Source organism: Cryptotermes secundus, unplaced genomic scaffold (genome assembly GCF_002891405.2).
Source record: "Cryptotermes secundus unplaced genomic scaffold, Csec_1.0 scaffold297, whole genome shotgun sequence".
NCBI classification, from domain to species: Eukaryota; Metazoa; Arthropoda; class Insecta; order Blattodea; family Kalotermitidae; genus Cryptotermes; species Cryptotermes secundus.
The window spans coordinates 554,524-573,717 of record NW_019721762.1 but is presented as its reverse complement, the minus strand read 5'-3'; the positions used below and the strand labels follow the sequence as shown (position 1 = coordinate 573,717).

Sequence of the window (19,194 nt, the reverse complement as noted above, 5' to 3'; positions counted from 1 at the left end):
ATTTCTAAAATATCAGATGTGCTAAAACCTGTTGTAAATGTTGCGCAGTCATGTGAAACTTCCAATGTTGCCTTTCAGTTGCAAAAAATGACCTTCCAAAGTTAACATTAATCAATAGACAATGACAGTGATATTTTTCAGCATTGAAGTTCATTGCAATTAATATTTCTTAACACAACTCATATGTCTGAAGATTCATGTAACATGCACTCGCTGTCATCTTGCAAATACCAACTGTTACTACATTCATACTTTTGCTACTACAGTAATAACCATCTAACTGCTCTAACCTCATCCATGCCTGTAACACTCACGTAACCTACCAATCTTCTCGACTTTCAATCTCCCTGCAACCAGCTTTCACTGAATATCACTGATCATTAAAATCTTCAGGAATTTAATATATCCTCTGGGAGAAATTTTCAGGTCTCTTTAGATCCCTCCAGCAAAAACACCAAATTCTTGTTCTGTGCATGCTTTTCCAGTGTTATTTAGAAGTAGCCAATAACTGAATACAAAAAATGTTAACATTTTGATGCTATACATATATAAATCTTAACAAATTCAGCCTCATAGATAAGAATAAATTACCCACCCTCATTACTGTATAACTTCAACATGATACTACATAAGAAAATAAGGAAGAAATACATATGGAACTAGCAACAACAATCGTATGCAAGTAATCATTACATAACATGTAAGTAATCACCCACACCACACAATATAAGTACAGTGGAACCTCGCTTAACAAGCACCTCTCATAACGAGTAATTCACATAACGAGCAAAACAAATTGTAAAAAATGACTCGCTTAATGAGCGATGTTTCGCATAATGAGTGACGAGAGGGGAAGTCCCGGATTGTGAGCTTGCTACATCAGTCTGTGTTTAGCACTCGTTCCGCTAGCATCTTAGTATCTTAGTGTCGCTTGTGATCACACATTTTTCCAAACTCGTGTTCAGACATATTATTTGTGATTTTTTTTGTGCAAAGTTTAATAACCCTTGCAAAAATGTCCCCGAAGAAAAAGTCGCAAAAAAGACAGCCATAAGAGAATAAAAATAACCGTAGAAATGAAACGTAAAATCATTGAAAAGTGAGAACGAGGTGTGAGCGTGGCTGATCTAGCACGCACATACAGTCGGTCTACATCAACGGTTTGCACGATTTGGAGTTGCATTGTGTTTCACAGCAAGAAGTTATGGAGCAGAGTTTGTCAGAGGAGGAGGAGGTAACAGCAAAGCAACAATCTTCTGGTGCAATAAGAGAAATGCTGAAAGCATGGGAAACTGTTGCTTCGTACATTGAGAAGCATCACCCTAATAAGGCAGTGGCTATGCGCACTACAAATTTATTTAATGATAATGCAGTGTCGCATTTTCACCAAATTATAAGCATCAACAAAAACAAATGTCTCTAGACAGCCTTCTAGTAGAAAAGAATTAGATATGTATCATAAATAATAAACTAATTATTTCGATTTTCTTTTTGTTTTCTGCAAATCGAATTCACATTCCAGGTTGGTTCATTCAGCATAGAAGACAAGATGAAGATGATTCACGCTCCTTAACAATGTATATATAATTTTCTTTGAATGAACGTTATACATAAATTTTTTTGAGTATTTTTTCAGCATGAGACTCATTATTATATTTTACATTAATTTATATGGGAAAAACTGTTTCACTTAACAAATGTTTCGAATTACGAGTAAGATCCTGGAACGAATTATGCTCGTTAAGCGAGGTTCCACTGCATCTATTACTGTTAATTCAGGTTATAATCGTACATGCTAATTTACTTTCAGATAAACCAAACAATAACAAAGAATCCCATAAGACATCAACACACTTTAATACACAACAAGCATCATGGAAACCAACATTGTATCGAGACACAAATATAAATCTATAAACAATTTTGGCTCTAAGGGTTAAATATAATATAAAAAATACCAACAAGTGTTATGACAAGATATGGAAAACAACAAACATGTAATTAAGAAACCGTCTGATGATGATCTAAACATAGACTGAAGCATGTAGCAGACGCTAAATAAAACCACTTTTAGTACAGTAATATTGATTTGGTTTGTTTTAAAATTTGTTGCATTGATGGCCAAAAGAACCACACTGTGACATAACAGGATGCAACAACATGGAGAGATTTACATACCCTGTCAGTACAAGATTAAGATACTGTCTTGTGTATGAGTGACTACTGATGGGGTTTGGATTAGTTACAATTTATTGCACACTCTGATACATAGTGTGACTATGCTTCACAGTTCACTGTTACATACACACTAGTAACCACAGTCATGTCTTCACAGCCATTGCTTGGCAGTGGCTTCCAACAGTGGGAATTCCCTTTCCTCTGGGTTCCTGAGCTATTCCCATGCCTCAGCTACTAGCTTCTAACAACAGCTCACAAGGACTCAACAGCAGCAGTTCTCTGACTGCTCACAAACCAACTCATTTCACTATGCTGTACTCAACTGCACTGCATTCACTAACTGAACTGAACTTGGATAGTTGTGTGATATAGCCTTGGAGTGGATCATATAAAAAAAGTGCTTCCAACAGTACTTCCAATGTTGAGCGTGGGCTGCTGCCTAGCAATGGCTGTTATTGCACCTGTTTCGCGGACATTGCCTAGCAACGGGTCTATATGCCACTGTACTATTCCAGGTATTGGAAAACTGAAAAACATGGTAGTTATGGCAGGTAATCTGGTCATGATTCAAACCAGGAGCATCTGGAAAGCTAGGAGCATCCAAGCCAAATTTACTTGATGGATTACTTCATCATACAAGGACAACTTTATGAAATGAATGCAGAGTTCCACGCTTCATCACCATTATACAACCATTAAACAGAGCAATAAATGGTAAGCTTACCTGAAGCAGCAGAGGCTACAATGCTTCCAGAAGCCAGTTCCTGCAAAGCTGTGGCTCTTTCAATATCAGTTTCACTTCCAGATGCTTGCATACCACTTGGGCCTGGTTTGCTAAGGTCAGCTGGTCCTTCAGATACACTTATCTCTGCCTGTGACTTTTTCCTTTCATTAAATGATTGAGGTTTTCCATCTGCAGTCAAACGAGCAAATGGATTACCTGAATCAGAACCTGAAATAAAATCTTCTAAGTCCCCGCTGTCAACTTCCATTTTGCTAACAGGTGCTGAACTAGCTGATGACGGTGGGGGTGGTGGCGGTGGTGGTGGTGGGGGAGGTGGCGGCGGCGGTGGCGGTGGTGGTGGTGGCTCCTTGCTAAATGATAGATCCTGTGGGCCTTCCTCTGTTGCTGGTGTTAGAGGTGCAGCACTCATGTTACCATCTGGACTTGGATCATTCAACTTCATTTGCACTGTTTCTTCTTCCTCTATCTCGCGAAAGAGGTGATCAAAAGCATCAAAAGTTGTCCTGTTGAGGGAGGAAAAATGCTACTAAAATGCCACAATTATTTTCACACCGTCTATTATTATTATTATTATTATTATTGTTGTTGTTGTTGTTGTTGTTGTTGTTATTGTTATTTCCTGTTGCAGGGCATCTGTGAAAAGGTTTCATTACACTTCAGTTTCTTCATCTTACAGACAATTGGTAGGACTCTTTGGGCAGGGGATCAACCCACTGCAAGGCCACTACTTACACTGGACAACACAAACACAGAATAAACACACACAGATATTAACACTTCGAGTGGAATTTGAACCCACAATCCCAACGTTTGAGCAGGCAAAGACATCTCATGCCTTAGACAGTGCAACCACAGTGACTGGCACGCTGTCTATAGACATACATAAATATATGTGACAATGAACTAAAATGTCCTTGGTATAAACTTTTTTTAACTATGTGGCAATATTGTAGATTTAAGAGTAATAGAAAAGTTCCTATTACTTGTTGTTAAGAAATAACAGATGATGTCACACTAATTCCATGGAGAAGAGTCCTTGAGAAACTGATGGTAGTTCAATAAATCATGAAAATCCCCATCTTTAGAGAAACTATAATTCATTACCAGTTCACTGGACCCTATAGTCCACAACCTCAGAGCCTGTTTCTTTAAAACTATTTTAATATTGAAGAAAGCAGTCTTCTGNCGTTCTCACGGTCTTGTCGCTTGCAGATTTCTTATACTTTCTTCTACCTTGAAGATGGAGGCGATACGTTCCTCCGAAACGTCGGTTAACACCACTTATACACGGTGCCAAATCCCAGAAGACTGCTTTCTTCATAGTCACCGCCGTGAAAGCCTCAAATCTTACATATTTTAATATTATCTTCCTGACTCTCACTAGGCTTATTCCTTTGAGATTTTCAGACTATAAGTATGTTTCATCTCTAACATGCATACTACATGTCCCACTTGTCTAATCCTCCTTGATTTCATCATCCTAATATCTGGTGCAGAGTACAAATTATGGAGCTCTTTAATGTGTGATTTTCTCCTTCCTACTGTGACATTCTTTCTCTTAGGTTCAAATATTCTCCTCTGCAGTTCATTCAAAAACACTTTCAATCTGTGTTTTTCTCCCTTGATAAGAGACTAGTGGCCAAAACAGCACAAGCATTTTCATGCAATGGAATCTGTGGATGTGAACAAAAATGTGACTGCTTTAGTTGCAGCTCTGAATGCAGATGCCACCCCCAGAGCTTACGACAGTCTGATAATGTGGAATGCATGAGAACTCCGTGGCTTGAGTCTGCAAGCCAACCATTCCAAACAAGCAGCCGCCGCTTGTCGACGAAGTTAGTGCCAACTTTAGCAGATAGAGGGTGTCGCGTGGTCAGCACAACGAATCCTCATGGCCATTAATCCCGGTTTTCTAGACCAGAGCTGCTATTCCCTTGAAATAACTCCTCAATTATTCTCACAAGGCTGAGTGGGCACAACATAAATACCACATGCCACAATCACTACAATTTTGATGTTACTTGGTTCTTATAAAGTTCTCCTGCTTCCCATTTATCCTTTGTACTTCCATGGCTATTCTAAAAAGCTTAGATCTACCTTCTGACCATATGATGTAGCACAGCTTCAATACTATACAGACCTCACCAAAAGTGTTTCACTTTATGACCTCATGCATCAGTTTTTATCTCAAAGCCCTGGTGATCATATCAAAAAATTCATAACAATTTAGAGCAACTATACAACATGACAGAAAAATTAAAATATAGTAAAATATAAGAAGCCACTGAATATTGAAAAGTTATTGGAAGTTTCTTTCCTATGAGTACCTGAAATCAACAATGAAGCGTATGGAAGGAATCACTCCCAAACAACAGGAATACGCAAAGAAATTCCACCTTCAAGCAAAAGAGTGATAACTGGGTCCACTGCTTGAGACTAGCTTTTTCTAACATATCCATCAGATCAGGTCTCAACAGTCAATGATCCAGTGATTGAGGTTAACAGTTTCCAGCTCAGTTTAGGCCTCCTTTTGTCTGAAGATGGACATTTTTAATGTACTGCTTGATGAAGCATTACACAGAAGATACTGAAACCAGACTGTATGATAATTTAAAAGATTTCAGGCACAACAGAGGAAGAAAATGGCATAATAAAAATTCTAAATGTATACCCATGAAATGGAAGCTGTTCTTTGCTTGTGTTGACATCCTCAGAAACAGGTTTACTAGGACCTGGCTGGGACTGTGGTTTCACAGCAGTTGCAGTAGTTGAAGCATGTCTTTCTTCTGTGCCACTGCTGCTACTGGGCCCCGGCCCCAAGTGCGTGTTGCTAGTTGCATTCATACATGGGATTCCACTTGTATTATCTGCAGTTCTCATGGACAAACCAAGTCGGGTTGGCAGAACTTCTAGTGGATTATATGTTCCTGGTGGACTCGTGCCTGATAAAATACATGATATATAATTAAAATTACTGAAAAAAATGCAAAGAGAATTGGAAGAGATAGGACATACAGATAGGAAGCTAGGTAGGTTACAGAGCACTGTGAAAATGGTTTCCAATAGAAAAATTCTCTCCTTCTAGGGAATCAAACCACAGTAATTTGCAGCTGGAGATTTTATCGACTGAGCTATCCTTGTTCACAGATAAGATTAACAATAAAAGTCCAAATCAGAGTGTGTCCCATCAATTAGTGCAAACAATTTTTTAATTATGACACTTCATGCAAAGTACAAACCTCTTCCTTGAGAATCAGTACTATGCACAATGGAAGCCCTGGACTAATATTTCACACCTTCACTATATGAAAGACATTTTCTTAGAATCATGTGTACTATTGAGGAAAAACTATTTATGTTCATCCAGAAGGCAGAAATGAAAACCAGCTACATGTTTTCACCAACTTTGAACTATGAACCAAAATGCATATATTTTGGAGCTACACTCAACTCTTGATTATCTGGGGGCAGATAAACTGGTTTGTGGCTTAACCGGGGCTCTTTTGAGGCTTATATGTTGTTTAATATTCATTCACTTTTGTTTCACATAGTGAGTTGTAACACTATTTTCGCACTAGTGTGAAGCAAGTTCTGCATTTTTTGGTCCCGTTATGCTAACACAATGTTCTAGGGTAGGGGTGAAAGAATGCAAGGATTTGTGGAAAGTTTCAAGGACAGATACACCGCCCCAGTTAGTCTCTTTGTATCAATCTTGAAGTGTGTTAGCAAAATGTCAGCGTGTAAAAGGAAGCGTGCTGTGTTAAGTTTTCAACAAAAACTTGAAATTATCAATCAGTTGGGAAAAAGAGATGCAGTTAAACAATTAGCGATGCAATATGGTATTGGAGAACACACTGTTCATGATTTGAAGAAAAGAAAAAAAAAAAGAATCAATTAATTTCCTTTGCTTCGTCTTCTAATTCAAGCGGAATGAAGAGAAAAACCATGAAAAAATCAACATATGATGATCTTGACAAAGCAATGCTGATCTGGTTTAATCAACTAAGGGCACAGGGAACAACAATAACAGGAGCAGTTTGTGCTAAACAAGCGAAATTTTTTTCCGAAGCACTTGAACTACAAGGAAGTTTTGACGCTTCTTCCGGTTGGCTTACACGTTTCAAGCAGCGTCATGGAATACGAGAAATTATTATTCAAGGTGAGAAATTGTCAGGGGACCTGTCATCATCTGTTCAATTTTGCATCAATTTTGATAGTTTCATGAAAAGTGAAAATCTGCTGCCAGAACAAATCTATAATGCTGATGAAATGGGTCTTTATTGGAAATACTTGACCAGAACTTTCGCATTTCAAAATGAAAGACAGGCTCCAGGTCACAAATCCAGTAAGGAGACATTCAAGTCTGCCTATCCATTACTTTAATCAGAAAGGAGCTTAGATGAATAAGAGCGATATTTAAAGAATGGTTTGATTTTAAATTTGTGCAAGTTCGTGACCATCTAAAATCCCAAGGCCTACCTGAGAAAGCTGTGCTCCTCATTGACAATGCGCCCTCACATCGTTACAAAAGTCCCCTGAGGTCAGATGATGGAAATATTTTCCTCCTAATGTTACCGCACTTATCCAACCAATGGATCAAGGAGTTATCTCACGTATGAAGAGAATCTACAGATCAAATTTGCTATAAAAGCACATCGATGAAGGCGATGATCTGACGTGTTTCTGGAAGTCTTTTTCAATGTTAGATGCCATATACGAGATTTCAACAACGTGGGATACAATAAAGCCATCTGTATTGAAAAATTCATGGAAGAAACTGATGCCTTTCATCACTAATGAAGATGTCAAAATCCATGGATTCACTGGATTCAGTGAAAATGAGATAGCCATAGAATTGACAAAATTGGCTAACAAAGTTCATGGTGGTGAAGAAGTCAACGAGGAAAATATAAGAGAGTGGTTTGACTCTGACTCGTGTGAGCCGGGCTTTGAAATGTTAAGCAGTGACAAAATTGTAAGTTCAGTGGGGGTGCAGCCAGAAGAGCGGGAAGAAAGTGAGAATGAGGATGAGGTGAACAGTGTTGCTAGTAAGAAAATATCACATGGTGCTGCTCTTAATCATTTGGAATCCTTACTAAACTATCTTGAGAGTGAAGAGAACAGTTTATTAAGTGACAAGCTAATATTACGCAGGCTTCATATGGATATCCGTAAAAAGGAAAATGATACGAAAAAGCAAACGACAATATTACATTTTTTTTAAGTGCTAAGTGTGAATATTAGTAAAAAGTATTGGATGTTGTTGAACACTGACTGAAATAACTAATTCATACTTCAGCGTAATGTAAAAAAAGTATTAAATAGGCCATGAGATGACATAAAAATGAGGTTGAATAAATTTAAATACAGCTAGGCCTATAGTATTATGAAGGTACAGTATTGCAGTACTACTTTTAATAAAATTTGTCTTAACCAGGTTTTCGATTAATCGTGATTTCCATCCCCACCATTATCCCGGATAATCGAGAGTTGAGTGTATTAGGAAAATGATGTATCTTATCAAGATGGATACTGCAAAAATTCCTATCCATATGATCTGAAAAATCTATTGTAACTTACAATGTGACTATCACTTATAAGAGGAAAAGACTTCTTGTTTTAAGCATAAAAACATCTTTTAGCAACATACAACAGAATTTTCTTGACATCAGTAAAACAGTGAATAAAATGGAAGAGGAAAGGTAGTCCATCTTTTCATTCAATGGCATGAACATAAATTGACCCTAAACAAAAGAGTCCCAGAAGTACAAGAGGTGAGGTTAGATGAGTTCAAGAAGCATAGCGCATAGATAGAACATCAACACATGACACAAAATATTCTCTAAATCAAGCATTCTTAAGTTCCTGGATCAACACTTATCAGAGAATAGGTTCATACAAACACTGAAAGAATAAATATAGTGTGATCAATTATTTTCCAGATTTTCCACAATATAACAGTATCGCAGTGAGGACAAAATTTTACCGCTTGGTTGAGGTAGAGCAGAAGGTCATTTTCTGCCATTCATTTCCAAGTTGTGGCTTGCATAACTCAGAAACTACACTTTGTGAAGCATGTTATCAGTTGTGCCCTGGCTAGCAAAAACTGGATTGTGTCAATGTGTGACAGGATCTTCAGGAAACCTTCAAGAGACCTACAATTACTTTGGTTGGACAACAAAGGAGGTGAAACTCAAGCTGGCACTGAAATGAGGGAAATTTGATGACATCACAATTCAAAAACAATTTCAGGCTGCAGCTGTTGAGTTCAAAACACAGGACTTCTGCAAATGCTCCTTACAATAGCACAACTTTCGATTTGCAGCATCAAGTTGTAAGGGAATTCAAGAGAACACCAGAGAATACAGGAAAAATGCAGTGACCTCGAAAGAAAAAATATAATCCAGAAATTATATGATCACAATGTACATCATAGTAATAAATTAATTTATATTGTAAGCCTTCTCAGTCCTTCCCCTGGGTTACCACCTTATTGCAGTGGAGAGGTCTGCATGCTATGTTCACCCACCCAGACAGCTACACTAAGGGGGCATAAGGTCCTAGTTGGGTCACCCATTCTTGATAGGATGGAAAGTAGGGTCAGATGAAATACAGCATCTGGTCCTTCAGACTGGTTCACCTTGATACTGATAACTTCACCTTATAAGACGACACGTTTAGAAACGTAATGATAGATGCTGGATGGAGAGAAGGATAGGCACCTACTGTAAAGGAGGACAAGAGAGCTAAGGCCTTCTTTTTTAAAATCTGTTATTTAATGATGCTATCAGTATTGATGCTGCACAGGGCTGAAAAGTGTTAAGTGCTCCCAGGGTTTACTTCTTGAAAAAAATAACAGTTAATTTACGTAACCAACCAACTTACAGAACTATGATAATATACCTGATGCTGGAACAGTAATTGGCTGTTTAGGCATCCCAAACAGTTCTTCTCTTCTGGCGTTAGGTTGTAACAAATGTGGCTGGTCTGCCAGAGGCAAAGCTTCAGACATAGGTGTGTCAAAGGGATCTGGTGGTGGACAACCAAGGCACAAAGTAGAGTCTGAACGTTGAAGAAATGGGTTCTTGCGCCCTTTCCCATTGGGACTGACAGCACTCACACCCAACACTCCAGTTCCTGGTCCAACAGCTTCTTGCTCATCAACAGAATCAGTTTCCATTGCTACTGAGTGATTCAATTCATCATCTCCCTCATCATTATCATTTTCATCCTATGCACAAAACAGGTAAAGTTTTACTTTCAGTCATTTAACGGTAGAATTTTCTGCAGTACACTCACCTCTGTATGAAAGACGCTACTTAACTAGGAATAACAAAAAAATTATTACATGAAAAGACTAATATATAATACACTTATCATATGAATATTTAAATATTCAGTTAAGTCATACAAGGAAGTTTGACAGAAACTGTGGTACTGTGATGATGAAAGATCTCAATGAACAACAAGTAATCTACTAATCACTGATGACCAAACCTCAGTATCATGAGAATTTATAGCTCCAAAAATTCTCACTGTAATGAATACTTGTTTTATCATAACTGTACAAGGATCCATAAATGTTTACCTTTCTATGAAAAGAAAAACATTACCACAATTGTTATGAAAACAATTCTCATTTTAAGACATCTAGACAGGATCCATATCATCTGTAGTTCCAATGCCTATAATGCTATGCTGTAAGCACACACCTCATTTCATGATGTCCATCACACAATCACAAATTGATACTAAGTAATGAATTTCATCACTGACAAGAAAAAGGAACAAAATTACTTTCTATTTTTATAAATTCACTTAGTGGTTGGTGGAGTCCAGTTGGGTCCACTCGGCATGGTGGCCACTGATTGTCCTATTGTACCTGCCCCAGATGATTATGATGGAGAATTTGATGAAATGAAGATTGGCAGGGGAAACCAAAGTACTCGGAGAAAACCTGCCCCAGCGCCACTTTGTCCACCACAAATCCCACTTGACCAGACTTGGGATCGAACCCAGGCTGCCGCAGTGGGAAGCCAGCGACTAACCGCTTGAGCTATGCCATGGCCCAATGTTACTTTACTTAGGTTTAGTGTATATATATATATATATATTTTCTCTCTTATTTTTAATATCATAAACAATGTCAAAGAAGTTAATCTATAGTATCACTTTTGCTTCTGATGAACTGCCAACTTCATACAGACCTATTATTTCAAGTTTCGAGTTTAAGTCTAAGCTCTTCTGTCTCGTTTCCAAATTAAGTTTGTTTTTTTTTTTTCAAAATTTTGCAGCAGTGGTACATGTATGAGGACATATAATACCCCATATTTGATATTCTAGTAAATACACACATATCAAATACCACCACCCCTTCCCCATCTCTCCAACCGCTCATAGTATCCTCCCCCCTACCTCATACCACTTGACTCACAGCTCACAGCCTATAATTTCCACTTTAAACAGTCTTCATAAACACCTGAAACAGAACAGACACTGAAGACTTTTTTACCTGATCATTCCAAGTTTCCATTGGCAGTCCATCACGGAGATCAGCATCAGGACTTTCTGTGCCAGATCGCATGTAGTAGATTAAAGCATCAAATACGTATGCAATATGTTTCAAAGCTGATACATCCAGTATTGGTAAGCTATCAAGATGTTCTGCATTATGTGCTCGCATCAGAGACAGACAATATGAGAGGAAATCTCTTCGTGCAGACTGCGGATCTGCAGCTGTAAAAAAACACAGCAGCGGCTCAGGATTTAAATCCTACACCAATCAATGGCAACCAGAAGCACCATACTATGAATCAAATGACTATAAATTACTTTTCTGCTGGAGTAAAGGTGAGGTCCAGATACATTAAATACATATTAAGTAAAATGGGAAAATCTAAATATTGGCCACGGGATATAAAATTTGTCTTGAAACATTATCACATAATTTTAAATATCTTTATGTATATCATCATATGCAATGGTGGCAACAAAGTGGTGAATATATACTGTATGCAAATTGGTGTCAAATGATTATGTAGTATCAAATGGTTCCACAGTTGCCCATGCAGCACGTCTTTCTATAAAACTTTCAAAAGGTTATTCATTTTAAAATGTTTGCATGTCATGCAGATTTAACTTATAAAATGTAGGTAAAGATTAATGCGACAACAAAACGGACAAGGAGTTCTGGCAACAATTCATACTACCTACTTCCTCACTGCAAAGACTTCCACTACTATACATCTTGTGGTGTTACATTAAGTATGCTTATAATCCAATAATGCAATTCAGTTCATGGGTAAGCATACTGGGTTCAAGCATAGATGGTCACAGGACTACAACCTCATCAAGCCACAATTTCTTATTAGTTGATGATGCAATTTCTTATTATTCTCCTCCTTGTCCTCCTAATCACCAACATCACAACCACCACCACCAAAAGTATTGTAGCGTGTTTTGTGTGTCACGCTACAAATAAATTCACGTGGGTCTCAAATTCCGTAGAACTCTTTATTGGACACTTACACAACCACACGCTTTACAATCGTTATCCTACACAATTTCTCGGCGATACTGGACTCTCTTCTCTGGCGGATGTTCAAGACTCTCTTCTTCGAAGGCTGGGTAAAGACTGACTGTGCGAATGCATTCAACCCCGCTATATAACCTCGGTCGCTGCTATGCAACAAACCCTCTGTCATATCCATGGAGACTCCTGTTAGAACTACAATGGAGCGATTGTTGTTTCCTATGCAACGGTCTATTCTAGCGTTTCCATAGAAGTGACTCTTCTGGATTCCCGACACGTTACAGTATTATTATATTTGTTTTTGGAAGAACTTCTTACTTAAGTATAAATTTTCTTATATTAAGTTTATCGGATATAACATCAAACATCATGTGTGTAACTATTGACTTACAAAAATATTTCATACACAGCCTTCAGGGACACGCACATCAGACACAGCTATAGTAACAGATGAAAAGGTGTGAGGCATAACATTAGCAGCAGCAGCAACAACAACAAGAAATATATTTACAATTGCTACATAAAAATCTCACTTCAGCAGGCTCTTTCCTATGCCCACTGCTCATTATTAACCTACTGCTCTGAAATGCACACTAACATTCCGATTATTGTTTCTTTTCACCTTCTCTGTCCCGAGCAGTCCTTGGTGCATCCACACCTCCAGTTGCAAACCCAACAATTCTTGTGCCTGTTGTAGTGGCAGTGGAATTTGATGACACCGCTCTATGTCCAGAACTCCGAGTACCTCCAGTTCCTGCTGTGGTTCCAGATGTGCCTGACCCTCCTCCCAGCACAGAAAGGGACAGAGCAGCAGAACCTAGAAGACCTCCAAGTCCTCCTGCAACACCTAGTCCAAGGCCTGCTGTCTGATGAAGTGGGTGACCTGGATGTGTTGGATCTGATGAATGTGTCAGAGAGGCACCAAACCGAAGCTGAGCTTCTGTTGAATCCATCACAGTCAGTAGCCAATCCCAAGTAGGCTTGAGATGGTACTCCAAGTATAACTGTGGCAATGTACATCAAAGTATTCAAAAATTAATAATAAAAGTGTTTTACAACTGCTATGCAAAGCAACCAAAGATTAAAAAACACAGAAAATATTATATAAATACAATTAAGTAAACTCTTGCTTAACTGGCATAAATGGGAATGAGTAAAATGGTCAGGCTAAAAGTTGATTACTCTGTGACTGACAGCAAAATTAAACAAACCATAACACATCACTGGTGAGAACAATGCTTTTCATGAAATAATATTAAATTATTCCCAACACAAAACACAAGCAACGTAGACCCAGTGTTCCAATATGATGCCTATTTTTTTGGACAAATTAAGCAATCCTTTCCCACCCATAACAATGTCAACTGATCAACCTGAAATTCCTACTGAACCACCTCCAGTAATTATTTAATTACTAGTTTTCCATAAAGGTAATCCATGCTTTTCCTTCAAAACCTTTTCCATTCTTTAGTAACCTGCATAATTTGTAAATTAGTAACAGAACACAAACTCTGCAAAATGATGCAAAGAATATCGATAAACTAATTTATACATACCTGTAAATTAATGGATTCTTGATAAGATATATCTAGTGTTCGTGATAAAGCAGGTGCAAGTGCATGATAGTCTTGAAGCATGGTGAGAAGATCTGCTATTTGACGCACAACAATGCCAAATGCTCTTGCCAAGCAACTTGCTGTTGTCGCCATAGTGACTGGCTCTTGACTGGCTGCTGCAGCAGCAACAGCGGCTGTTGCAGTGGTCGATCGTCGTAGGGAAGAAGGATCAATGAACACCAAACTGCTTCCACCTGCAACACGCACACCTGCCACACTCTTGGCAGTCATCAGGCTGAATACAAAAGCGTTCTTGCTACCATCAAGTTCTTCCAGTTCTAGTTCTGAAGATCATACCTTTTGCATGACTGGTATAAGCAAGATACTTAAGATTTACCTTAAAAATAAATTATGTAAAGAGGTGGACTAGAATCATCTAGCTCAGAATAAGATCCAATGGCAGGCCTTTGTGTAATAAAGTAATGAAACTTCAGGTTCCATAAAATGCTATTTAAGTGCCTACCCTCTTCTGTTAGCACAGTAGTGAACCTTTAGATTCCATAAAAAGCTTCCTGAATGACTATTAGCTTCCCAAGAATGAATCTTCAAGAATTTCAAAGCCAGACCAACTTTACCACAATGATTAAACCGTTTCAAAACACCTCCAGGACTGCTTTCTTGGGCTGAGTCTATGTTGTTAAGAATACTCTACATGACTGGATAAGATAATTTCATACATATACATACTGTGACCATCTTAGAAAAATTCATGTGTTTTTTTATAACAGTAACATATTTTTTTAAAAGTCAACCCAAGAATTGTTAGGGCACAAATAACACTGAAGAATCTTTCAGCTTGTCAAGCTATACTCCAGCTCATAAATCTCTCGTGAATACATCATAATGAAGGAATCATGTCAGTATTTGAGGATGTATCTTCCCATCTGTGCATAGTTTCCAAAAGTGATCTCTTTCCTTTCAAGTTCTCTACTTAAAATTTTGTCTGCCCAGTATTAGGAGCCCTTCTCAAGAAGCCAAGAATTACTTAGCTTGTAAAGAATTTCCCTGTTTCTTATGGAATCCAAAAGTTCATTACCATGCCCATAACTCAATCCTATTCTGAGCCACATGAATTCAGTCTACACACTGATACTCAGTTTGTTTAAGATACATGTTAATCTCATCCTCACACCTACAGTATGGCAATGCCTCTGAAGTGGTCTCTATCCTTCAGGTTTTCCTTGACAAATTTTGCACACATTTCTCATCTTTACATGCAAGCTGCATGCACTGCTGAGCATCCTCCTTACTCACCTTAATAATAGTTTGTTACGAGTACAAATTATATAGCCTCCCATTGTGCTTCCTGTATTTCCTCTATGGTCCAAATACTCTCTTCAGCCTCTATTCTCACACACCCAAACCTACTTCTTCCCTTAGGGTGAGAGACCAAATTTCACCCCTACTAAAATGACAAGTGAAGTTATCATTTGGAATGAATATATACACATTTGCTTATCAGTATAGATAAAAAAAATAAAAAACACATTTAGAACTGCCAGCATTGTTGCATACCTCTTCAGGCTACGAGGTAAATTCAGTATTCAACCAAATTGTAATAGGTTTTATGAGGAAATAATTATATGGCATTTGGTCTCATTGGATTATTGCATTTGAATACATCCTCTTACAAAATAAGATAAGGATTCTCTCCTGATGGTAATACCTACCGAAAAGGTACAATGCATGCATTTAAATGAACGAATTGGAAGATGGACACATTTATAAGTGCAAGGGCTCATATATACAATGATCTTAACAGGTTTAAAATGCACTGGTTGTGACTGTCAACAGTTAAAACCTCTCCAAATTATCTTCACTACAATGACACTTCTTTTTTAAATAACGAAAGATATATAATATATAACCGAGTTCTTTCTAATCAGATTAAACTATTTTTGGTTCAAGGGATAAATTTTGTCATCTGATGTGGAAATTTAACAGAAATGTATCATTTACCACTTAGACCATGCATGTCATCCTGTTACACATGAATGAGAATCATAATTCCTCCAATTGTTATGCAAAACAAGGTAAATCAACTGAACATTGCTCCTTAAATTACATATCATCACTTAAACCCGAGAAGTAGCTTCTAATCATGTGTTAAGTTTCTCAGAATATAACGATTATGATAGAAATCCACAAGGTGCCTCCATACCTCCAGCTCTTGCCCCTGTTTCACAGTTGCGAATTGCCCACTGCATCGACTGTGGTGCCAGGTTATTACGATGACCATGTCCAGCAGTTGAGCTGTAACATTTAAATCAAAGTATAACTAAAATGTGAGGAGGAAAGTATATATCACCATAGGAGAACAAAAGAAAACATTTGGTATTGTATTTAGACACAGATGAACTCCCGTTTCATAAATAATGAAGCCCGGAAGAAAAAAATAAATCACATGAATTCCTTTAAGATTACACTTCACCTTGACAATTACCAATATATACAGCATAGCAGAACTTTGATCATGGTAGGAAACTTCTACGTTCAACGGGAGGAGGGATTAAAAATCTACAAAATGTTTTAATACAACATGCGTGGAAGAAAAATACCTGGAGTACTTGTTGTAGTAAAATATTCAGAACAAAGGTATAAGGACTTCGATTTTGTTCTTAAAACGGGATTGTAATGTGCAAAAAACATACAAAATGAGAAACACATTTACTTAAGAACCAGCACAAAATTATAGCCACATAAATGTCCATTAACAAGTGCCGATGTTACAATGATACAACCTCCCACTAACTTACCATATTTATTATTATGGAGAAACAAAAGCGAGCTGGCAACACTAAAAAATGATATTTTTTGTAAATATATGGAGAGCAACGATTTAATTATATCAGTAACAAATATGCATCAAGGTAGCACATTTTCATTTTAAGTTTGTATTTTTTAAATGTATAATATACAAGAAAATGATTTATAAGAAACTTATGTAGTTGGCTGGAGGGGGGGGGATAAAAATTATTCTATAAATCTCAGATCAATAAATATGACATATACGCGTATTTAACATTTAAATGTATCTGTACTTACCTCCTGCGTTCTAATTGTTCATCTGCAAGGGCAAATTCCTCTGTGTCCTGCTCGTCAGTCTCGCCTGCCTCAGACTCGTCATCTTCTTGCTGGCTGGACTCTGCTGAGTCATCCTCTGGGAACAGCAGCAGTGAGGCAATGCCTACACCGCACATATAACAGACTATTCACAGCTAACAGGCCAAGGGCAGACTGAATCCAGGATATGCCAATGTAACAGCATGGCTACACAGTGCTACATTCTTCTGATATTTATTTCCAAAACTGTGCCCGGAAGCTAAGACAATGCCCTCCAGATAACATTATTTGTTTAACAAAGCCTATGTGAGAATCGAAACCAAAACTAAATATGCTGCAGGGTAAAGAGAAATGGAAAGAGAGTATGGTCTGAAATGTCATATACACAGAATGTCTCATTCTGGGCATCAAGCATGTAAAAAAGTTTATGTGAATATGCACTCTAAGGGCCTTTCTCAAGAAGTTACAACCATTAGAAAATGTCAGTCCTGCCACTACATTCTTAAAAATAAAGGTTTTTAGGGGCATTTTGTTTTTGTTGCATGGTGATTGTAAAGATCCATTTGATGCCTCATGCATCCGCATATTTTAAAGTCAGGAGTTAATGGCTGCAATTGCCTAATTTTCTTCTTACAGACTTTAAAAACCTATTGAAAGATGTGTCCTACAATATCCATCTCAATATGTGATTTCTACACAACAATGCTCCACCAGATTACATTTGTGAAGTGAGCCAATAGCTGTCAAAAAATTATCCTGAATGCTGATCAGTCATGGGTATGAAGCTTTAGCTTCCTGGCCTGCAAGTTCACCTAACTTCAGTCCTCTCAATTTTCTTTTTATGCTGGGATATTTGGAAATCACAGTCTATGCCAATGGTCAATACTATAGAGGAACTGTGGCATCACATTCAACAAATGCAAGTGAAATGCAAGATACAGCCAAAATCTACCAATACTTGCAAGCTTCTTTCTCATGCAGTGTTGAATTGCATATTCATGAAACATGAAGGCCATTTCAAGCAATGCTTCTAAGAAAGTATAAAGAAAGGGGTTATTAATAACTCTGTTTTCTTCTTACATATAACCCTTTATCTTCAGAAGTATTTAAATTGTGACCATCAAAGCTGAAATCAGAATAGGGGTAACTTTTTAAGGAAGGTCCTCTGGGTACATATTCATAGAAGACTGTTCACTTATTTTTATGTTCAGAATCCATTTTTCAAGGTATGTCATGTAATAATGAAATACTTGTATATATGAATATGTGTGCATGATATGGAAGTTGACTTTATTTCAGTTTCTTCAACTTCAAAGATCTTAATCAACATTTAATTTTAAAAAATTAAAATAATAAATTTCAATACAGTAGCACCATGTGATGATTTACTCATCATGTTTTAAACCACATTAGAACACCAACTTCCAAACAGTGACTCAGGCCAATTAATACCTTGTAAACCAAAATGAAATTTTACATACAATGAATATTTCTTAATTGTGATAAAATTACAATCAAGCCTTTCAGTAGTACTGTAAACCTGGATTCAATGCACACCCAACCAATACATGAAGTCAATTGTAAAGACTTGTTCATACAATAAATATTCTGAATACTAATGGTCAACAAACTAAAAGATGAATGTGTTCCAGCCAACCTGTCACTATATCTGTAATCACTCATCACGTGAACAGTGTCTAAAGGAAATACACGAAGTTCTCCACACTTTTACCTTCAATGAACTTATTATTTTTTCCAATACTGGAACAGACAGAAGTCTATGACACCTCACCACCTAACTGCAACTGAGTGACTGCAGACGAAGATGGCAATGTCGGCATATAAGCCTCTGGCAAAGACTTCCAGAAAGTAATTAAATATTCAAAAATATCTCAATAACATTAATTCAGACATGTACATATATACAGGGTGTCCCAGGAGGAATGGACCAAACTTCGGGAGGGTGTTCCTTATGTTAAAGTATGCCGATATAACCCAAAACACCTATGTCCAAAGTTGAACGGTTTCGGAGATAATGGCCCAAGAAAAGTGTGGTCTTC

At 37.5% G+C, this 19,194-nt stretch overlaps 1 protein-coding gene across 7 annotated transcripts in view; it reads right to left on the bottom strand.

Annotated features, from left to right (window-relative positions):
* LOC111875645 (E3 ubiquitin-protein ligase UBR5) overlaps window positions 1-19,194 on the bottom strand; it is a 103,759-nt gene that overhangs the window by 23,824 nt on the left and 60,741 nt on the right. For 4 of the 7 annotated variants that reach the window (XM_023872043.2, XM_033750150.1, XM_033750152.1 and 1 more), the window contains 8 exons: window positions 17,117-17,258; window positions 16,233-16,324; window positions 14,012-14,280; window positions 13,078-13,459; window positions 11,436-11,659; window positions 9,827-10,154; window positions 5,595-5,865; window positions 2,903-3,426 (listed from right to left, as the gene is read on the bottom strand). In XM_023872043.2, the coding sequence (XP_023727811.1) occupies window positions 2,903-3,426; window positions 5,595-5,865; window positions 9,827-10,154; window positions 11,436-11,659; window positions 13,078-13,459; window positions 14,012-14,280; window positions 16,233-16,324; window positions 17,117-17,258 (2,232 nt within the window). The remainder of the gene's footprint in view (window positions 1-2,902; window positions 3,427-5,594; window positions 5,866-9,826; window positions 10,155-11,435; window positions 11,660-13,077; window positions 13,460-14,011; window positions 14,281-16,232; window positions 16,325-17,116; window positions 17,259-19,194) is intronic. The other 3 variants (XM_033750154.1, XM_033750155.1, XM_033750153.1) reach the window with 2 other exon arrangements.